We start from the raw sequence: 16,321 nt of genomic DNA, 5'->3' as shown, positions 1-16,321 counted from the left end.
GGAGGGATAGGCGGAAGTGACGTAGGGCCCCAGCGCCCGGGCCATGGCGGCGGCGGCGGCGGGAGCTGCTGTCTGAGCAGCGACTGCGGACGAGCGAACTCGGCCCCGGAGTCAGGGCCTAGGGAGAGGCGCGGCGGCGGCTGGAGCGCGGACTGTGGAGTCGGGTGAGGGGCAGCGCCGGCGCGGGGGCGGGGGAGTAGAGGGGCGGGGTCTGCGCGAGGGTCGGCCCCCCTAACACCGCCTCCCCTTCCCCCCTCCCTAGCCTTCCTCGCCTTCTCGGCCGCGGAGCCCTGGTGGGGGGTCTGTGCCCGGTCACCATGACGACGCCGGCGAATGCCCAGAATGCCAGCAAAACGTGGGAACTAAGTCTGTATGAGCTGCACCGGACCCCGCAGGTGACAGGGACTCTTCCCGTCCTGGTTTACCCCCTCCCCTCAAATCCCTGATAAACAGACCCGTCACACAGCTTGTTTTCCATTTTTCCCCCTATTCTGCTGACCCTGCCTGATTTCACAGACTCCCTGGACCTACCTTTGAATCACCTTTTTAAAGCACCTTTACATTTAATTTAATCCTCAAAACAGCCCTGTCAGAGAGTTAGAGCAAATATTACTATCTACATTTGAAAGATAATAAACAGACACCAAAATTACCTTCTCTGTTCCCCAATTCAGTGTCAGATCAGTGTATACAGGACTCACCTTGGAAGTTTATTTAAAATGGAACTTCACAGGTCCCCGCCACCCACATTCTGTTTCAGTAGTGCAGTGGACCCTCAGAATCTGCATTTATAACAGGCACCCTAGGGAATTCTGATGTAGATAGTACCAGAACCACATTGTTAAAAAAAAAAAAAACAAAAAACTGTTGACCGCGTCTTCTTCAAACCACAGATCTATGGCCCCACCCTCACCCCCAAACCTCAGATTATCCTATTCCAAAACTCCTCTTAGTTTATGGACCCTAATCCTTTCCATTATCCATTCTCTCCAAATTAGTAGTCCTTCTCCATCTCAGAATTCCAATCTTCCTCAGGTAGCCAACATGATAACCAGATCCTGCCATCTCACTGTATTTCTCAACATTCCTTTCTTATGATTGCTTGTTTTGAAAATCCCTTTCCTGGTAACCCACCATCACCCTTCATTCACTGATGCTTCCAGGAAGCCATCATGGATGGCACAGAGATTGCAGTTTCCCCTCGGTCACTGCATTCAGAACTCATGTGCCCCATCTGCCTGGACATGCTAAAGAATACAATGACAACCAAGGAGTGCCTCCATCGGTTCTGCTCTGACTGCATTGTCACAGCCCTTCGAAGCGGGTAACAGGAGGGACTTGTTCTGAGATTGGGTGAAGGGGCCTGGAGTTGGTGTCCTCTCTCTGGTCCTAGTTCAGCCTAGACTTCAGGCTTCTTTTCTCCTGTCCCAGGAACAAGGAGTGTCCTACCTGCAGAAAAAAGCTGGTATCCAAGCGATCCCTACGACCAGACCCCAACTTTGACGCCCTGATCTCTAAGATCTATCCCAGCCGGGAGGAATATGAGGCCCATCAAGACCGAGTGCTCATCCGCCTCAGCCGCCTGCACAACCAGCAGGCGCTGAGCTCCAGCATTGAGGAGGGGCTGCGCATGCAGGCCATGCACAGGTGAGGAGTCAGGAGAAGGGCCACAACAGGGTGGTAGAGTGGGTCCCATGGTCAAAGTCCTTGGACTATCTTTGCTATCTGCTAGCATCTAAGCCTCAGTATCCTAAGAGCTGACCACAGCCTTTCTGTTGGGCCTGGAAATCATGGATGTAAATTACAGCCTTAGTAAACAACAGGCAGTGCTATTCTTAGAAAGAAAATAGCTCATCCTGTAACTTTTTAGAAGTTAGAACAGTAGATTGATTGCAAGCATAAGCTCTGAGTTCATGCTGGGGAGTAAATCACCTCCTACGCCTCCTTCTCTGTAATGTGTATCCACATTACCTTTGGGTCTTGTTAAAAATGCAAACTCCGATTCAGGTGATGGGATCTGCATTCTGCAAGCTCACTGGTGATGCCTGTGTAGCTGGTCCTTTGACCACATTTTGAGGGTGAGGTCCTGTGGTCTCAAGTTGCTTAACATTTCTAAGCTTGTTTCCTCAGCCATAAAATGGAGATTAAATACTCAGGGCACTTGGCATATTGTTAGTGTTAATAAATATCAGGTACATCATTAGGATTTCCATGATCTCTTAATTCTCTGAAGTTTAAAGTCTAAGCCCCTTATCCTTGGTGCTTTCTAATCTTAACCACTTGCTTCTACAGGGCCCAGCGTGTGAGGCGACCGATGCCTGGGTCAGATCAGACCACAACGATGAGTGGGGGGGAAGGAGAGCCTGGGGAGGGAGAGGGGGATGGAGAAGATGTGAGCTCAGATTCAGCCCCTGACTCTGCCCCAGGCCCTGCTCCCAAGCGACCCCGTGGAGGGGGCGCAGGGGGCAGCAGTGTAGGGACAGGGGGAGGGGGTACTGGGGGGGTGGGTGGAGGTGCTGGTTCAGAAGACTCTGGTGACAGGGGAGGCACCCTGGGAGGGGGAACCCTGGGCCCCCCAAGCCCTCCTGGGGCCCCCAGTCCCCCGGAGCCAGGTGGAGAAATTGAGCTCGTGTTCCGGCCCCACCCCCTGCTCGTGGAGAAGGGAGAATACTGCCAGACTAGGTGAGGAGCCCTGGCTTTCCCCAGACCACTGTGTAATCAAAGCTCACAGAGTTCCATTCAGAAGCGGGGTTACCCAATCCCTGAAGCAACCCAAACCCAGAGGCCCTTTGGGAAAGTCCCCTCCTTCCCATCCCCATTTGCCGCCTCCCAAGCCCTGAACCTGCCCTCTCTCCCACCCCAGGTATGTGAAGACAACTGGGAATGCCACAGTGGACCATCTCTCCAAGTACTTGGCCCTGCGCATTGCCCTTGAGCGGAGGCAGCAGCAAGAGGCGGGCGAGCCAGGAGGGCCTGGAGGGGGTGCCTCTGACACTGGGGGACCTGATGGGGGTGGTGGGGAAGGTGGGGGTACCGGAGGAGGTGATGGTCCTGAGGAGCCTGCTTTGCCCAGCCTGGAGGGTGTCAGTGAAAAGCAGTACACCATCTACATCGCACCTGGAGGTGGAGCATTCACGGTGAGAGCCTCTGAGGGCACTGGTATAAAGGGCGCGGGAGGGGAGGTGAAGAACCCTCCCCTTCACACAGCCATGAGCCTGACCCCTCTCTCACCCCTGCTCCTTCATCTCCCTCCCTGTCCTCTCCCATTGCTCCACGTGCTCCTGCTTTGCTTCTGCTTTCTTTTTCCTCCCTTGGTCACTTTTTTCTCTCGTTCATTTCCTTTGCCATCTTCCCCAACTTTGTTCTCTCCTCCCCATCTCTCACCCCCTACATAGACGCTGAATGGCTCACTGACCCTGGAGCTGGTGAATGAGAAGTTCTGGAAGGTGTCCCGACCACTAGAGCTCTGCTATGCCCCCACTAAGGATCCAAAGTGACCCCGCAAGGGGACAGCCAGAAAATGGGGACTATGGGCTGTCCCTGTGTCCTGGCCTACCACCCCAGCTTCTTCATCTCCCATTGTCCCCCAGCCCAGCCAGCCAGCAAAAGGACACAAATGAGGACAAGTGGCTTTTATACAAAGTATCTATATCAGATTCTTCTATATTGTACAGAGTGGGGCATGCGCCCCCACTTACTGCCTTTTCTATTGCCCCCAGCCTCCCATCTCTCCCAGATGATGGGGAAGGTGAAGAGCCCTCCCCTTCACACTCGCCTACCAACAACAAATTTGCTTTTTTTCCTCTTTGAAACCTGCAGTTGTGTGTGTGTTTATCAGGGGTATACAAGGAAGAAGACTGGGGAGGGAAGCCTAGAAATCATGGAGAATCAGCCTTGGAGATGTCTAATGGTTCTCCAGAGTTTAAGTCCCATTTTTCTGAACTCCAAATTAGAAAATATGTACATAAAAATAGGAAGGAACCATCTGTGAGTCTGGAAAAGAGACAATGAAGAGTGGGGAGGTGTGAAGTCAGATTCCAAACTTGCTCCCTAAAACCTGAATCACCCAGGTGGAAACCCAGTTTCCATGCCAAAGGGAAAGCAGGATGGTGACTCTAGAGTAAAGCATATTTGTAGGTGCCCACAGGACAGGGGGGTGATGTTCTTTCTCACCAGCTGGTTTCCTTAGCTGGGAAGAAAAAGAGGGAGGGAGATGGGAGGACCCTGAAAAGAAAACTCCCGTGGTATGGTGGTGCACGCCAGTAATCCCAGGGAGGGACTGGGAAGGCTGAGGCAGGAGGATCAGAAGCTTGAGGCCAGCCTCAGCAATTTAGCAGTGCCCTAAGCAACTTAGGAACACCCTGACTCGAAAAATAATAAGGGCTGGGATGTGGCTCATGATAGAGCACCCCTGAGTTCGATTCCCAGTACAAAAATGAAGAAGAAAAAACCCATAGTGGATATCCCTGCCACCTGGGAGTCCGGCTGCCAGGGTGGGCAGGGCTGCAGACCACAGTTCCTAGGAGCGCACAGCGGGAGGGGCGCCCAGGAGTTGTAGTTCAGTACTTGCCCGGGCAGGGGCTGAAACCGCAAAGTTGCAGAGCGGTGGGGGCGTCGGAAAAAGCCTCAGCAGCCTCCAGGCCAGTTCTGCGGGCGGAATGGGACAGGTCCAAACCCGGGGCTGGGGAAACGGCGCAGTCCAGGTCAGCGCGGGGCCGGGGAAGAGTCTTTCCCTCTGCAGGAGGCACTACCGCACCCTCCACCCAGCCCCTTTGCCCCTCGCTTCCTGTTTACAGTGCTCCAGGCGCCCTCGCCTCGGTCTGCCCCCAGTTTCCCCACTCAGTTTTGTGTCGCTGGCAAAGCGTCCAGCTGTGCAGGGAAAGCCCACTGGGCCACCCAGCCCCACGCCCCGCCACGCTCTGACCGGAGGGCACCCTGCTTCTCCCTTGGGAGTTCTCATTTGTTCCCCCTTGTCCTTGGCACTTTCAAATAAGGTGGACGGACGCAGGTGGGCACCCTCCAGCTCCCAGCAAGTACCGCAGATCTAGAGCCCCAGTGTGGCCCAGTGGACAACACCCACTGCCACTTAGTAGCAGCCCCTCCACACCGCCTCTCTGGAACCCGCGATATGAAATCCCCTTCTCTTCGACCCAAGTGTCCAGGGTGTAGCATGTTGTCTTACGCAGGTGGGCCTTGTTCCGAGCTCCAAGGTAGAGAAGCATGTGGGAAGCAGCCCGGTGAGGTACCAAGGTGGGAATCCAAACTAACCGGGCTTTTACTCTGGTTGCAGAGTTTGCTGGGAGTGGAAGTGTCTCCCGCGCTCTCCTCATTCTTCCCTAACCCCGCAGCCTCAGCTGTGTCTGTTGTCCCTTACTCTTGTTTCACTGTAGAACAGTACGCCACCCTCTTGGTCCCTCTATCTCAGTCGCCACCGTTGGTTCATTCTCTTCTCACCATGTCTCATGTTTCCTCTGCTAGGATGCTTTCCCACCCTCTCCTGCCCCCGTGGGACTGTGAACTTTGCAAATATGGCTATGAATTTAGATGACATCATGTGGGAGACCTAATAGAAGGTTTCTCTGGGTAATGGGTGACTCCAAGTCTGTCCCACCCTTGGCTCTTCTGGGGTATTTCCTTCCCAAATCCTTCAGTCCTTCCCAGTCTGTTCTGCATTACTGAGGTAGGCAAGGTGAAAGATACAAAGTATACAAAAGGGAACTTTGCTATTTTGTTGAGGAACAAGACATACTAGGAGAAAAGCTAACAATGAAGGTGCAGGGTAAAGAGAAAGGTGAACTCTATTGTCAGACCATCCTGGGTCAAATCTCCACTCCATCTTGCACAAGCCACTAAATCTTACTTCAGTGTTCTCACCCACAAAATAGGGCAGACTAACAGGTTGCTGTGAGGATTTAATGAGATAATACAAGTAGAATGACATACCTGACAGACCAGTCCTTCCTGTGTGGATGATCGACCAGAAGCTTCATGGGCACCTGGGAGCTTGTTAGAAATGCAAACACTTGGGCCCAAATCAGCTGCATGAGAACTCTGGAAGTAGCTGAGTGCACTGGTATTAATCCCAGCAACCTGGCAGGCTAAGGCAGGAAGACTGCAAGGTTTAGACCACCTGGGAAGTTTATTAAGACAGCAAGGAAGGAAGGAAGGAAGGAAGGGAGGAAGGAAGGGAGGAAGGGAGGGAGGGAGGGAGGGAGGGAGGGCGGGCACTGGGTATGTAGCTCAGTAGTAAAATGCCCCTGTGTTCAATTCCCAGTACTGAAAGAGGGGGGAGAGAGAGAGAGAGAGAGAGAGAGAGAGAGAGAGAGAGAGAGAGAGAGAGAGAGAGAGAGAGAGAGAAAGCATCTCTGGAAATGAGGGCAGCAGTTTTGCTTTAACAAGCCCCCTGTGATTCTGATGTGCACAACAGGCTGAGAACCACTGCAGAGTGTGCTCAGTGAAAGGTTGGCTCCTTCACACACACACACACACACTGCTGAGGCTTGAATCCAGGCTATACCCCCAACTGAGCTCCTTTCTCTCCAGAGCAGGGACATAGCTATGGGTGGTTTGTGATCAAGAGGGGCCTCCCGAAGAGATGGCACTGGAGGGGAAGAGAAGACTTCCTGCCTAGGGCTGGAAAATAGTGGGGAATTTCTCTCTCCTCTACACCCACCTCCATTTTACTCTCTCAGGCTTCTCAGACCCCAAACCAGGTCCTATGCAGCCGGTCCTGTGTCTGAATATGAGCTCTGAGCCTGGAGCCCGGGTCCCCCAGGAACCCCTGCCCATGGAAGGCCTTATTCAGTCCTGTCCTTGCCTGGCAGCCTTTTTAACTCCCTTGTAAACTGTTCACAGGAAAAGTCATGCTCCAGGTTCTTCCGTCAACCCCACAGTATAGCTTGGGAAGAAGGGAGAGGTCACCAACACCCCAGTTACTTTTTCTTTTTTCTTTTTCTTTTTCTTTTTTTTTTTACTGGGGATTGAACCCAGGAGCACTTAACTACTGAGCCACATCTCCAGCCCTTTTTTACATTTTATTTTGAGACAGAGTCTCACTGAGTTGCTTAGGGCCTCACTAAGTTGCAGAGGCTGGCTTTGAACTCACGATCTTCCTTATCAGCCTCCCAAGCTGCTGGGATTACAGGCATGCACCACTGTGTCCCAGGACCCCCAGTTACTCTTTTAATTGAGGAAACTTAGCTTCTTATCTCCCACCTCTGTCTCCTCTGCTTCCCCCTTCCCAGTGTTGCTGTCACCTCAGGCCAGGAACAAAGAGGAGGAGGAGAGGGCAGGGAAGACCCCCAGCTCCCTACTCTAGCATCCTTTTCAGCTGTCACTCTGACCCTTCACATCTTCCCTAATAGGGTCCCCTGCCCCATACAAAGCCTACTTCCTGCTTGGAAAGTGGAGCCTCCTCCTCCCGCCCATCCCAGCACAGTCTGGGTGAGAGGCCCTTTCCTGGCCCCAATGTGGGAAGTGCTTCACCCAAGGAGCTCCCTGACTCTGTCCCTACACTCCCACACTTGTGGTAGGCCCTACTCCTGCAGGGAGTATGGCCATAGCTCCTGCCACAGCACACACCTGCTCCCAATCCCCTATCAGAATTCCCCTGTCACTGCAGCCAGTGTGGCATGGACTGCTCCCCTGAGCTCCATCCTGTTGCAGCACATCATGTTCTACCTGTGAGCAGGTGAGCAGCCCTACACATGTTCTACCTGTGAGGTGGAACCCCAGCCTCACCCACCAGAGGAAGGTTCACACAGGAAGCATCCCTTCCTCTGCTCCGAATGTGGCAATTATATCACCAAGATGCCAACCAAACCCATGCCCATGGGGAGACACTCAACCAGGGCAGTGGATATGGCTGTGGCTTCTGCTGAGACCCCTGATTCATGGTCCACCAGAGGGTCCATCACTCAGTTCTACTGTCCCTGCCAGTCCACACCTGCTAGGATTCTGCTCTGCTCTTTCCCAGGGCTGGTGGTGGCCCACTACTGCATAGCCCATCATGTGATGAGATGCCTTTCCTCTGCCCCAGTGTGGCAGGAGCTCTGGCCATATGCCAACTTGCAACACCAGCAGCAGAACCATGAGGGGAGGGGTCCCACCATTGTGATCACTGTGTCAGGGTTTCAGACAGAGCTCAGGGCTAGTGTAGCACCCATCAGCCCCGAGGGCAAGACCATCAGCACAACCTCTGGGCCACTCCCTGTGGCAGTACCGACCCTCCCCCCACACCCCCACCCAACCTGCAGCACTCTAGGAGGGCAGAAGAGCAACCTTGGGGACAGACTCCCTCCCTGTATCCTACCCTCAGCCAGAGCGACTTTCAGAGCAATGATAGGAGAGAGGGGTCGGCAGAGACTCTCCCCAGGACTACTGGAGGCTGGGATGCCAGAGCTTTCCCTGTTTCTTAGAAATTCGTCCTTCTCAGTTTAAACTCCCATCTCCTGTCTGTAGCTAAGAAATTTAGCCAATCCCTTGCTGCTATTGTGATGGATGGATCAGATTCCCTGAAATTTCCCTGACAGGGTCAGTTTAAAGAGATACTGCATCCCCAAAGTTCTCTGTGATAACCCCACCACCAAATTCTAGTTTCCCTATTAATCCCACCCCATTCCATCACTTCCCTCAGACACTATTGGGTCCTTCTTGCCTCAGGGGCTGAAGATACATCCAGCACCCCTGTCTGATGATACCGTCTCCCTGTGTCCAATCCTGGCTTCACCAGGCCCTAAACTTTCTAAAATACTTGTTGCACTTAACTCTAGGAATAAAACCCACGGGGAGGCTGCTCTTTCCAATTACACAGATGACATCTTTTTTTTTTTTTAATATTTATTTATTTATTTATTAGTTATCGGTGGACACAACATCTTTGTTTGTATGTGGTGCTGAGGATCGAACCGGGGCCGCAAGCATACCAGGCGAGCGCGCTACCGCTTGAGCCACATCCCCAGCCCCACAGATGACATCTTAATGAAAGGTAAAATCAAGTAAAGGAAAAGGCAAGAAAGTGGAGTAGACAGAGATGAAGAAGCCAAGGGAGGTCGGTGGAGAAAGTGGAGAAAGGAGGTCAGGGCTACGTGAGACAAGACACAGATCCATCTCAGAAACAGAGAGATGTGGGCTGGGGCTGTAGCTCAGTGGTAGAGAACTTGCCTAGCATGTATGAGGCACTGGGTTTGATCCTTAGTACCACATAAAAATAAATAAAATGAAGGTATTGTGTCTATCTACAACTAAAAATTAAATTTTAAGACAAGAAAGAAACAGAGAGATGCTGGGTATTGTGATGCACACCTATAATCTCAGCAATTCTGGAGTCTGAAGCAGGAGGATCACAAATTTGAGGCCAGCCTAAGCAACTTAATGAGACTCTGTCTCAAAATAAAAAGGGAATGTGGGAATGTGGCTCAGTGGTTAAGTGCCCTTGGGTTCAATATCTGGTACAAAAAAAAAAAAATTTAAGAAAAAATGGAGAGGACCATCCCTGGGGTGGGGTAGCACTTTTTTCTTCTTCAATTTATGTCCTTTTCTACTGCTACTAAGGTACTAACTTGCCTCCATAAGCACTACATGTCCTTCCATTTGCTTGTTTTTGATGTGTGTGTGTGTGTGTGTGTGTGTTTTCCTGGGGATTAAACCCAGGGGCTTTCTACCACCGAGCCACATTCCCAGCATCCCCCTTTTATTAGTTTTTCTTTTCGACACAGGGTCTTGCTAAGGCTGACCTTAAACTTGTGATCCTCCTGTCTCAGCTTCCTGAGTCACTGGAATTACAGTTGTGTGCCACTGTGCCTGGCACAACACTGTTTCTTTGATGTCCTCTTCACATTGTAGGAAACTGCTTTGGACAAAGACTCAGCCAGTAATCCCCAGGAGTGTCCCCTCCACATTAGCCCCCATCAACTCAGCCTGGCATTGAAGAAAGAACTATCATCATTGACCCTTGTAAAAAGTTCTTTTAGCAGAGTTACTTGGCTTGGACAACATTTGCAGCAAGTTTATTGTTACTGTTCCTGTTATAGGATAAGTGAAACCTTAATTCTTGTATTAACTTGCCCCAAAATGTACTCTAGAACTTAGCAAGATTTCTTCTTATCAGAGAGGTTGATAATTGAGAAATGCAAAAAAAGAATCCACACTATTACTTTTTACTTAGAGATAAAAAAAAATCACTTGAAAGACCACTAATCAGTTTCACTGTTCCAGGAAGTGTGTCCACATGTCAAAGACTGTACTGGAACATGCATATTGCAAACAGACATAGATGTGACCCCTGCCTTTCAAAGCTTGCACATAGGGGTGTCTGGTGTAAGCATCTCCATATTGAGCCCAGCATCTGGTCCTACCAATTTTATGTGCTATTATATATCTCAAGTCTGTCCACCCCATCCCTCTGCCTCCCTGGCCCAGCCACCATCTGGACCATTTGGCTCTCTTCTGCATCATGCAATATCCACAGAGGCTGGGAATGGCCGTCCCTGATACATGCAGCAGCCCACGGACGAAGAGAAAGCTTTCAAAATACAAATTGAATTGTTTTAGTAGCCTTCCTTTAACACATTCACTGGTTTTCCTTTGTTCTTAGGCTAAAGACCCAGGTCCTTAACCTGGCCTCTAAGGCCCTGGGAGGTATGGACCCACCCCTCCATTGTCACCACCCCTCGCCTCTACCCCCGTCCCCACCCCACTCCACCTGCCCTCTCTTTCAGGGTCAAATTCCCCTCTTAAGAACTCTCACACCAAGGTGCACCTTTCTTTGGAGGCCTATGGTACAGCTACAGTTCTACATTAGTAGGCTAATATTTGATTGATGTTTGTCTACCCGTAGAATGTAAGCTCCCTGAGGGCAGGGGTAGGACTGCACATGCTCACTCTTCCCTTCCCTAGACCTAGCACTGGACACTCCCAAACACTGGGGGCAGAGGACTAGATAGTTCAGGACTTCAGAGGGGATAGATGGAGGTCACCAATACCCGCTCCAGGAGCTGCAGCTCAGGAGTCCCACAGGCCATTTCCTTGACACCATTACTTTCTCCATATTTCCTGTCATTATCTGGCTTCACAGCCCCGCCTTCCTCCCAGACCTCCTACCTTACCTGAGTCCCTCAACTCCTTTAACGTTTTGGTGCCCCTTTGTGTTTTACCTTTCGGCTTCAGAGGGCAGCATGGAAGAAATGTGGCAAGAACACAGGATTCAGAAACAGAAAACCGGGGCTAAATAACCAGGTTTAAAGTAGTAGTAATGGGCTGAGTGTGGCAGCGCTTGCCTATAATCCCAGCAGCTCCGGAGGCTGAGGCAGGAGGGCCAAGAGTTCAAAGCCTGCCTCAGCAACTTAATGAGGCCCTAAGCAACTCAATGAAAACTGTCTCTAAAGTAAAATATTAAAAGGGGGCTGGGGGTGTGCCAGCGCCCCAGCCCCATTTTAAGCGCCCCTGAGTTCAATCTCTGGTACTTAAAAAAAAAGTAGTGGGGAGGGGTGACTGAGGATACATAGCTCAGTGGTAGAGCACTTGCCTAGTGTGTGCAAAAAAAAAAAAAAAAAGTAATAGTGGTGGATCCTGACACAGTGGTGCACGCCTATAATCCCAGCGACTATGGAAGATGAGCTAAGAAGTTTCTGCAGCTCAGAAGTTGCCAGGGCAACTTCTGCACAACTTAGTGAGACTCTGTCTCAAAAAGTTAAAAAATGGTGGCAATTGTGGGGGTGGTTGGGGAGAGCTCAGTGGTAGAGCCCCTCTGGGTTTAATCCCTAGTGGGGGAAAATTTACTGGTGAGACCTCCAGCAAGTTGTTAAACCAGTCTCAAGCCTCACTCTCTTGACTATAGAATGGGGACAACTTTGAAATCAAGCAAAGTGGAGGAATTAAAAGCTCTGAAAGCTCTCCTTCCCCCATCACCTGGAAATACTGGATAAAATGTGAAAAAAATAACTATGAAAAAATTAAACATGAGTACTTCTCAAAAGGAAAGGAACATCCTAGGTGCTAGCAACAGAGTAGAAACTAAAAGCTAGAGGATGAGCTGGCTGTGGAGGGAGGGGAGGCAGGAATCCGTTCTGGGAACTAATGGCTTGAGTTTACCTGCCTCCCAAGGACAAGGGATGAGGGCTTGGTCCTGAAAAGGAGGAGAAATTATATGACAGACAGCCAAAGATGACTCAAAAAGAAATAGAAAAAGTGAATATAGATGTAGAAATTCTAAAGAATTAAAAACAAAACAAAATAGTTTTGTTTGTTTTTGGTTTTTGTTTTTATACCAGATATTGAATTCTGGGTGCTAAGTTGCTGAGGCTAGACTCAAACTTGCAATCCTCCTGCCTCAGCCTCCAGAACTGTTGAGGTCACAGGTATGTGCCACCATACCCTGCTCCAAGATAGTTTTACAGGTATATTCCATCAGTGGTTAAATGAACTATTTATTTGTTTATTTATATAAACTGTTCCAGACATCAGGAAAAAAGAGCCAATCATACTTCTGAAATTAAAAATTCTAAATAACATATTAGCAAACTGAATCCTGTGGAGTTTGTGTACATATTTGCATATATATTTAGGGAAAACATGCAGAATTTTTTCCAGGAATGCATAGCTAGTCTACTTTAAAAAGTAACTAATGAACCAAGTGCAGTGGCACATGCCTTTAGTCCCAGCAGCACAGGAGGCTGAGGCAGGAGGATGGCAACTTCAAAGTCAGCCTCAGCAACTTAGCAGTGCCTTAAGCAACTTAGGGAGACCCTATCTCAAAATAAAAAATAAAAAGGGTTGGGGATATAGCTCAGTGGCAGAGCATCCTGGTTCAATCCCCAGTATTGAAAAAAAAAATTGTAATAGTAAAAGTCATAAGATGTAATAGAAAAACCATAAGATATTTAGGAATAAATATTTTTAAATGTATATTTTGGGGAGTTTGGTTTTGCTTTGTTTTTGTACTGAGGATTGAACTCAGGGGCACTTTACCACTAAGCTACATCCCCAGTCCTTTTTAGTTTTTTATTTTGAGACGGGGTCTCATTGAGTTGCTTAGGGTCTCGATAAGTTTCTGAGGCTGGTTTTGAACTTGCCAGCCTCCTGCCTCAGCCTCCGAGCTGGTGGGATTACAGGCAAGTGCCACACACCTGGTGCATATGATCTTTATAGAGAAAATTATACAACTTCATTAGAGAGCATAAAAGAATGGAAAGATATGCCATGTTCGTGAAGAGGAAAATTCAATACAAAGCTGATAATTTTTCTCAAATCTATAATTTCAGTTTAATTCTTTAAAAATGTTTTATGGAACTGGACAAGCTGTTTTTAAAACTGAAATAATTTTGAATAGAAGAAATACCAGAGTACTTGCCTTACCATATATTATGATTATATTTTTTTAAAAGTAAGAATGATTAAGACCCCTGCAGTGGAATGTGCCTTGTAATCTCAGCTACTGGGAGACTAGGCAAAAGGATTGCTTGAGCCCAGGAGTTCCAGGCTAGGGGGCAATGTATGAGACCCTATTTCTTTCTTTTCTTTCTTTCCTTTTCTTTTTGGCATCAGGTATTAAACCCAGAGGTATTTTACCACTGAGCCACATCCCCAGCACCCCCCTTTATTTTTATTATTTTTTTGAGACAGGGTCTCATTAAGTTGTTGAGACTGACCTTGAACTTGTGATCCTTCTGCCTCAGTCTCCCAAGTTGCTGGATTACAGGCCTTCACCAATGCAACCTGGGAGACTTTGTTTCTTGAAAAGAACAAAAATGTGATTAAGGCAGTATTATCCTCCTGGCACATGGACAGATAAAGAGACTATAAAATTTTTGAAATCAGATCCTGAAATATATGAAACTTAGCATATGATGAAAATGATATAATTCAATTGAAAAATCATACACTATTTGTTCAATGGTCCTGGGTTTACTAACTATCCTTCTTTCCCCACAAAATAGATCTCTACATTACAACATACCCCAAAATAAATTCCATATAGCTTATATATGTGAAAACCCAAACTTAAAACTGTTTTAAAGAGAATATAAGATAAATAAAATTTAGTTTGTAGTTTAAATTTATAAATATAATATATTGATGATATCAGTGTAGGGAAGTACTTCTTAAAACAGGATACAAAAAGCTCAAAGAATTAAGAACTTGAAAGACAAAAATAATATGATTATATCAATAAGTGCAGGGGAGAAAAGCATCTAAACTGGAAAGGAAGATGTTAAATTGTCACTGTTTGCAGATGACATGCTCTTATATGAAAAAAACCCCATAATAAACAAATTTGATGAAGTTGTACAATACAAAAACAACAGACAAAAAATCAGCAGCATTAAAAAAGAATAGACTATTGAAAAATATCAGTAGCATTTGTATACATTAATAATGATCTATCTGAAAAGCAACGATGGATTGTATCCAGAAATTTTATTTATAAAAAAAACAGATCAATATGAAAAGAACAAGAGAAAACAAGTCAAAGTGATAAGCAGGCAAGTCACAAAAGAGGAAACCAAAATGGCCAGTAAGTATGTGAAATGCTCAACTTTACTGGTAACATAGAAGTGCAAGTCAAGCACGAGAAAAAAGTTGTAAAATGTCTAAGTAAGTTACAAAAGGCTTTAAAAGGTTAAATTAAAGGTGGTTAAGATGCCTTCATGGCAGAGGAAAGATTGTATCATTCAAAGTCTAGTTAATCTTAAAAAGCATTACTTAAAAAAAAAACCATGAAAATGGGAAGATAATAGGATAAAAGATATTTGGATAAAGAAGATTAAAAATTTGAAGTGAAAGACTATTTAAAGACAGAAGTACAGAAAGGTTAAAAAAAGAGAGAGAGAAGATGTAGGAAGACAAAAATTTTAAACCCACAAAATAGGAAGCAAAAAAAAAAAAAAACTAGGAGGAAAAAAAAAGCAACTAAGGGTGAATGTACAAACCTGAAAAAACTAGAAGATAGAAACAAGATAAAAAATGGTTAAAAATGTCAAATAAAGGTATTTCAGATAAAAATGCAAAAAGCTAAGACAACTATTAGATACAGGCATTCAAGATAGAAAAGGTAGAAGAGAGAAGTTTAAAGTCAAATATTTGATAAAATAGAAGAACAAGGAGATTATTAGTAATTTTTTTCAAAAAGCCCATCAACTTTAATTTCTGGTGGTGCAGAAATTAGAAGTCTCAGATGAGGGTGTTAAAATTTATAGACAATAGCCAATTTAGAAAACGTTAAACTAGAAGGAAATTGGTTTAAAACAACATCAAAAAATTTAAAGGACTAAAGTAATTCTAAAAACTAAAGCAAAATGCTTTTGGAAGACTTGAATTTAAAAGGATCTTTAAATTTCCAAAGGATGCATATAGGATATTTTGGAACATCATCCCTGAAGAAAAATCAGTTAATGTTTTACTTAACAGAAATCCCATACAATCCGCAGGGACAAAGCATAGTTGAAAGAGCTCATCAAACTATAAAAATATACTTATTAAAGCAAAAAGAGGGAATTGGAAAGGGGTATATATCCCTCAAAGATAAACTTAAAATAACCCTTTTTACTCTCAACTTTTTAAATTGGATTCATCAGGGCTTAGTGCTGCGGAAAGGCATATGTGTCCAAAAAATGTACATAAGCCTAAGGTACTTTGGAAGGATATTCTAACAGGACAATGGAAAGGTCCTGACTCAGTGATTGTCTGGAGTGGGGGGTCTGTTTGTGTGTTTCCACAGGGAGAACAGCAGCCAATTTGGATTCCAGAGAGATTAACTAAAGCGATTTCTACAGACCAAAAAGAAGATGATTTGGCTCAAATCCATAACAGCTGATATCCAGAACTCCAGTTTGGCTATTCTTACATCTTCGACAGTGATTCTCCCACACCTGGAGGCTAATGAATAATGAACACCATTAAGGCCTATTTCAAATGTAAGAAACCTTGGGGCTTACTTGTGGGAATACCTTCAGACTCATATGCAAGTTACAGGAAGAAGGATGGGATATCCAAAGAAGAGTAAAACCCAGGTGGTAACCAGGATGCCTTTTTCAATATCTATTTTATTATTGCCCTTTCCCACATCATAAAGTTCTATTTTATTTTTTAAGCTCATACAGACCTAGTTTAATGTTTTTCTGATCAGTGCTATTTTTTGACTGTGGAGTTTTTAAACGTTGCAATGGAAATTTCACCTGTGTAAAGCTACAAGGCCTTTACTATTGTCTTATGTGTTGTATGTTATGTGTGCACATTTGTGTTTTGTGTTGTATGTCTGTATGTGCATATGTCCATATATCATATATGAGGAGCACTCATGAAAACATGGATTCAAATATTTTTA

At 46.6% G+C, this 16,321-nt stretch overlaps 1 protein-coding gene across 1 annotated transcript; it reads left to right on the top strand.

Annotated features, from left to right (window-relative positions):
- Positions 1–7: 7 nt before the first annotated feature.
- On the top strand, positions 8–3,812 carry Ring1 (ring finger protein 1). The gene is made up of 7 exons (XM_046464464.2): positions 8–164; positions 263–395; positions 1,164–1,324; positions 1,432–1,647; positions 2,293–2,682; positions 2,864–3,137; positions 3,396–3,812. The coding sequence occupies exons 2-7, from the start codon at positions 318–320 to the stop codon at positions 3,495–3,497; spliced, it is 1,221 nt and encodes a 406-aa protein (XP_046320420.1). The 5' UTR covers positions 8–164; positions 263–317; the 3' UTR covers positions 3,498–3,812.
- Positions 3,813–16,321: the final 12,509 nt, after the last annotated feature.

This window comes from Marmota monax, unplaced genomic scaffold, assembly GCF_021218885.2.
Source record: "Marmota monax isolate L192 unplaced genomic scaffold, Marmota_monax_Labrador192_F-V1.1 WCK01_AAM20220418_F8-fsc00211, whole genome shotgun sequence".
NCBI classification, from domain to species: domain Eukaryota; kingdom Metazoa; phylum Chordata; class Mammalia; order Rodentia; family Sciuridae; genus Marmota; species Marmota monax.
The sequence above is the reverse complement of the archived record's forward strand: the minus strand, read 5'-3'. Positions and strand labels throughout refer to the sequence as shown.